The 5,530-nt window shown below is 34.5% G+C and overlaps 1 protein-coding gene across 1 annotated transcript; it reads right to left on the reverse strand.

Moving 5' to 3' along the window:
- Positions 1 to 668: 668 nt before the first annotated feature.
- Positions 669 to 5,055, reverse strand: LOC21400216. The gene is made up of 10 exons (XM_010095864.2): positions 4,955 to 5,055; positions 4,601 to 4,817; positions 3,730 to 3,855; positions 3,453 to 3,605; positions 3,025 to 3,154; positions 2,747 to 2,788; positions 2,376 to 2,654; positions 2,231 to 2,273; positions 1,400 to 1,477; positions 669 to 1,004 (listed from the first exon to the last, which is right to left on the reverse strand). The coding sequence occupies exons 1-10, from the start codon at positions 5,032 to 5,034 to the stop codon at positions 932 to 934; spliced, it is 1,221 nt and encodes a 406-aa protein (XP_010094166.1). The 5' UTR covers positions 5,035 to 5,055; the 3' UTR covers positions 669 to 931.
- Between the last annotated feature and the right edge of the window lie 475 nt (positions 5,056 to 5,530).

The following is a 5,530-nucleotide window of genomic DNA, read 5'->3' on the forward strand; positions in this document are numbered from 1 at the left end:
TAAGGACAATATAATAATTAAACAAATATTCATTCATTCATAATCCTCTCCATCATTTTACATTTCTCGTCTCTCTCAAACTCTCTTTATTCCTCCTCCTTTTATCCCTCCTACCAAATATGACCTTAAACTCATGAATTCTAAGGAATTAGTTCAATATAATTCACCAATTGAAAAACAATTCAATTATGACATCTACGCCAAAATTTGTTAACAATTGTAACCAACCAAATTGAATCAAGGAACTTTAGTTCAATTCATTTCACTAATTCGTGTTTTTAATTTTTAATTTTTACTGTTAAAAACTCTTAAAAAATGTCACATCTAATTTTTTCTGATACAATTAAAAACTCTCAAAAAATATCACATCTCAACTCAAATTGAAAACTCAAATCTGTGAAGCGAACGAAGTCTAGAGCTCCTTTACAACGTTTACACAGTGGATTTAAGAGCTCTTTTTTTCTTTTTTTACTAAATCGAGTCTCCAACCAGTATAAAACAAAAAATTGCGTCTCCATATGAGATATGGTTTGAACGGAGAGTTTTGAACAAAAATTCAAATTTGTTTAAATTTTATTAGCGAAAACACAATAGTAAAAAAATAATTAAAAAAAAAAAAAAGTTTCTAAACCAGATTTTTTGGCTTAAAACATTAAGCTAAATCCTTCTCATTGAATATAATTCTCTTTTAAAATCCTTCTCTTCTAGTGCTGCAAAAGAACTACTATCCTAGCACGTCTGTTGGACTCTGGAATGCTCTAAAACTGCAGAAGCACTATCCTAACATCATGTTGTTACGAATCCTATGTGTCCGCTATTTTCTTCATTTCCAGAAACGAAAATAATTAAAAAGTTATAACCCACAATTTTACACCAATTGTTGCTCACAGTCTGTACAATATCTTCCAGTCAAGCAGAAAAACTCTCTCAGTTATACTTCTTCCACAGTCGATGCAGCAGCTGGAATTTCGTCATAGGCGCCGGTTTCCTCGTTGAATGAGTACCTACATTTAAAGGGAAAAAAACATCAGCCAATAAAGCGGTGAGAATAATCTCTTTTTTTTTTTTTTTTTTTTTTTGAGGGTAGAATCTCATTTATTTTCCTACAAGTAATACACATAACCGGGCATAAAATTTGCTCCCATCAGGCCTCAACTGAGGTAAGAGTATTGCGAAAACCATCATGGAACAAGATTCACAAGTTCAAAATACCCGACTACTAAACTCGTTGAAAGCGTACTTTGTACTAAACCAAAGTAGTATATTCTATGTAAAATGTAAATGACTATAAATTAGGACTTACATGGAATTAAGTAGAAAGAAATCTTGCAAGGTCCATAATGTTGGAATTATATGACATGAAGTATAAACAAAATGAACAAAGACAAATTTTTATTACCATTGCCCAGATGCAGCAGAGCAATAAAGTCCTGTAGATGGGTCGTAATAATAACACAGACTGCTGCTGTAGTAGTACCTGGAAAGTAAACCAAAACGTCAGGTTTAAGAGAGAGGAAAAGGAAAAAGGGGAGGAGAAATTACACCCTAGAATGCAAAGAGATATACAGGAACATTAAAAGAACAAATGAAAATTCAGGTTTGGATACTGAAAAGGAATTGACTTAAAACTAAGACAAAAACAATCACTAAGCATAAAGGTGAACATGCAGAAGTTTATGATCCCATTCTAAAAACCTTTTAATGTGGAGACATTAAAATGCAAACCTGCTCGATCCTTAAATCTCGAAGAGAAACATCTACATGGAGAATTTTCAACACAAATAACTTAAGCTCTTGTCTGAAAAGTTTCTGGTTACTTAAGGAACGTGTCACGGGAGGAGGAAGTTGCATGTTATGAACTTATGATCCACCAGTCTTAGCACCTAAACTCTTTCAACTAGCAGTTTGCAGTTGACAAAAATGATAGTAACGCGTATTGCTGCATTTTAACCACTATCCAACCCATCCAATAACCGCAGAATTACTCTCACCACAGAAGCTAGAATGACAGACAGACAGACAACATTTACCAATCGAACAGTGAGAACTAAACACCATTGCATTCAGTAAATAAGATAATCTACAAAATAACTTTTTTTTTTCCTTTTGCTAAATGCATAACGTAACTGCTGATGAAAATTTATGTATAAAAAAAAATTGACAACAAAAAGAACCGACTTAGTCAAATTTCCTATGTATCATTAAAAGTAGAGCGTGGAAGATATTGTACCCAGAAGTCTCGTCATACACATAATCACTTCCTAAAGCTCCACCTGCAGATAAAAATAATTCCAAGACTCAGAAGACATCTCAAAATTGTTTCTTAAGAAGATGGCCTAGAGGTAGCTTGTTACTTTCAAGAAATAAAAGCTTACTTTCAGAATTACTGTCTGAATTGGACACGGGTTGATCAATTCCAGTAGCACCAGAAACCAAATTTCTTTCACTAGAAGACGGATTAGCAGTAGTCTGTTCATCATCATCCGCAAACATATCGCATGAATCTGACAATGGATTAACAGAACCTGAAGGGACTATACCAGTATCTGTTAGACCAGACAAGGCATCCTTCCCCGAGTTGGAATCAAAATAACCTTGGCCTGCACTTGTGGTTAGGCCTTCTACTCTTAAACGAGCCAGGCTTTCATATTTTTCTGAAAAGAATAAAAAATATAGTCACAATACAAACTCATATGACGACTCAATTTGTTTCCTTTTTCTTCTAAGAAAAAAGAATGACACAAACCTGCCTCACGCTCAAAGATCTCTTTCTTTTCATGGTACACATCTGCAGAAAAGTAATTCATTCAGTAAGCACGAAAAAAAAAAAAAAAGAAAAGAAAAGAAGAAGAAGAAGAAAGGAAATAAACTACAAAACAATATATAGAAATGAAAAAAGTAGGTAGGTTGTTCATAACCATGCATGCAGTACAATTTTTTTTTCTTTGCATAAGATATATAGAACACGTAAAAAAGCAGTGTATTTATATATTTGGGAAAGTGAACTGAAAAATAACAAACTACCATATTCGCCACTCTCCATAAGCTTCACGGCATCTTCAGTTAGCTGGTCAAATACGACCTTTGTTTCGGATGACATTTTATCCTTCCTGTTATTTGAATTTCCCTTCAATCTCCTTAACGCTTGCAAAACCTATAACATAAAACATATTACAACATCAGCATTACCTACCCATAAGTCCATAGCTACAAATCTGTAAGAGTGAGAATATGGCCCTATTTGGTTGCTCTGATTTCCAATCAAAGTAAGGCACATAAAAAGTAAGGTAAATCGAGAGGACGTGGGCTAGACAGAAACACAAAAGTAATACAGCTGTCACACAGCAAATTGATAAGAATTTAGCTGGCAGTTCAAGTACATGCTTCATGGGAGCAATAGAGAAAAACTGGAAAGAACAAGAGATGAAGAAAAACAATAAACTCAAGACTACCGTTTCGCCTGGCTCAAGAATATCCGCAATGCGTCTTTTAATCTTTCCAATATCACTGGACGAAAGTTCTGGAGCATCATTGTCATTTGTTGTTACATTGGGCACTTTACCAGCATATTTTGGATCAACTTCAAGACTATCAAGCCATGCATCCTGTAAGAATTCACGGGAACAAAAGCAGCACAACTTCAGTCCAACTTTTTAGAGGAAGACAAAAACAAAAAACAAAATAAACCAGAAAATATGTATTTACAAAATCTGACACCACAATATTTACCTTGATCTCCTTTTCGTTTACAAATTCAACAAAATTCATATCTGCATCAAAATAACCCTCTTCTCTCTCTTGTTTCAAGTTGAAAGGCTCTATTTGAATCCCATCCTGAACAAAATCATCATCATCCTGCCAAAAAAATCCTATCATAGGCTATCCTTCCACTGACCCAAATAGAGAAGAATCTGGCGACCATCTTGACTGAAAAAGAATACTACCATTTCATTAAGAATTATTTGTAATATGTAATCGTAACACACAGTGTCTAACAGCGAGAAAACAAAAGAAATTAAATTTGTTCAGTTAACTAAAAAACCTTAAAATGACCTAAACAAAGAAATTTTTAGCACAAGCTCGTTTGAGAAAGTAATGTAACTCGCCTTACTCATGGTGGCAGATCATTCTGAGATCACTAAACTCAACAAAATAAAGAGTGTGTGTGTGTGTTAACTCGCCTTACTCATGGTGGCAGATCATTCTGAGATCACTAAACTCAACAAAATAAAGTGTGTGTGTGTGTGTGTGAGAGTGTGTGAGAGTGTGTGTTCACCTAGTACTATTTGGAACTGATTCTAGAGCCCTAGAATTCTCGGTACAAACCCAGTCCTTTGCACTTTACAGCAATTCTGAAAAGCATGGAATCCCAATTCCCAACACTCTTAAATCCAATGTTATTCGAAAACTATAAAAATCCCAAATTAACCCTAAATTCTACATACTTTCAACAAAAAGATAAAACCTTAGTCCTTAATTCAAAAATAATCATAGCATATACATACCCAATACAGGCCCTAAACATTGCAAACTAATAAATCACTAAAGCTTAATTGCCGAAATATCAAAAGAGTAGAAAAGAATTGAACTTAAACCTCACCTCATAAGCGACTTCAGCGGTGGATATATCTTTAACGATACCTCTGCTATCTTCGCCAAAGAGCTCGGTGGTGATTTGGCTACGGCGCTTGGCCCGTTCTTTGGCGGCGACGCGGGGGTCCGTCACTGGAGCTGCCTCGCTCTCGTCCCTTCCTCTCTCCACCGGTTCATGTCCCAGTCTGACCTTTTTCCCCTTCGGAAACCTAACTTTTTTCTGCCTGCAATTTAACCAAAAATCGTCAGTTTTTTTTTTCAAGTCATTTTTTCCGAGAAAGAAGTTTTCCCTAGAAACAAACAAGACTGCGAACAATCTCGGAGAAGAAATTAGAATTTCGGAGCCGGGCGAGAAGCTTACATGGGAGGTTTGGCGGATGCGTCGTCGCCGTCGTCTGAGAATGGGCGCTTGAGATTAGGGCGGGAGGAATTCGCCGACATTGCGGAATCGAAAACTCTGAAAATGCCAGTTCACGGGTTCAATAACTGAAGAACGAGCCTACTTAAACTTAAGACTACAAAAATAAATTCACGAATAGTCCCACATTATTTTGTCCCTTCAAAATTAGTCCCTATAATCCAATTTGTTTGTTTTTTCAATATAATAAAGTCCCTGAAGTGAAAAGATGTCTCTTAGATGGCCCTTTTATTTAAAAAAAAAAAAAAAAAAAAAAAGTGCAAGTATCTTTTTTTATAATTATTTTTCAACTATTGACTTCATAATCATAACTGTTTTTTTATCAAAATAAATAAATTAAAAATAAAAGGAACAATGTTAAACATATAAGGCAATGTTAATTTTACATTAATTTATAAGGATCAGTTCTTAAAACAATTATTTTTCTACTATTGATTTTTATAATTATAACTGCTTTTTTTATCAAAGTAAATAAATTAAAAACAAGAGAAAAAAGGTTAAACATATAGGACAATATTA

The sequence above is a fragment of the Morus notabilis genome, unplaced genomic scaffold (assembly GCF_000414095.1).
Source record: "Morus notabilis unplaced genomic scaffold, ASM41409v2 Scaffold1219, whole genome shotgun sequence".
Taxonomy (NCBI): Eukaryota; Viridiplantae; Streptophyta; class Magnoliopsida; order Rosales; family Moraceae; genus Morus; species Morus notabilis.

Bases quoted from the DNA above. Each gene is read 5' to 3' on its own strand.
- LOC21400216 (XM_010095864.2), bottom strand. From the start codon at position 5,034: ATGTCGGCGAATTCCTCCCGCCCTAATCTCAAGCGCCCATTCTCAGAC. The intron at 3,155-3,452 runs GTAGTCTTGAGT...TTTATGTTATAG, and splicing joins TTCTTGAGCCAGGCGAAACG to GTTTTGCAAGCGTTAAGGAG. The intron at 2,789-3,024 runs GTAGTTTGTTAT...ACTTTTCTGCAG, and splicing joins TATGGAGAGTGGCGAATATG to ATGTGTACCATGAAAAGAAA.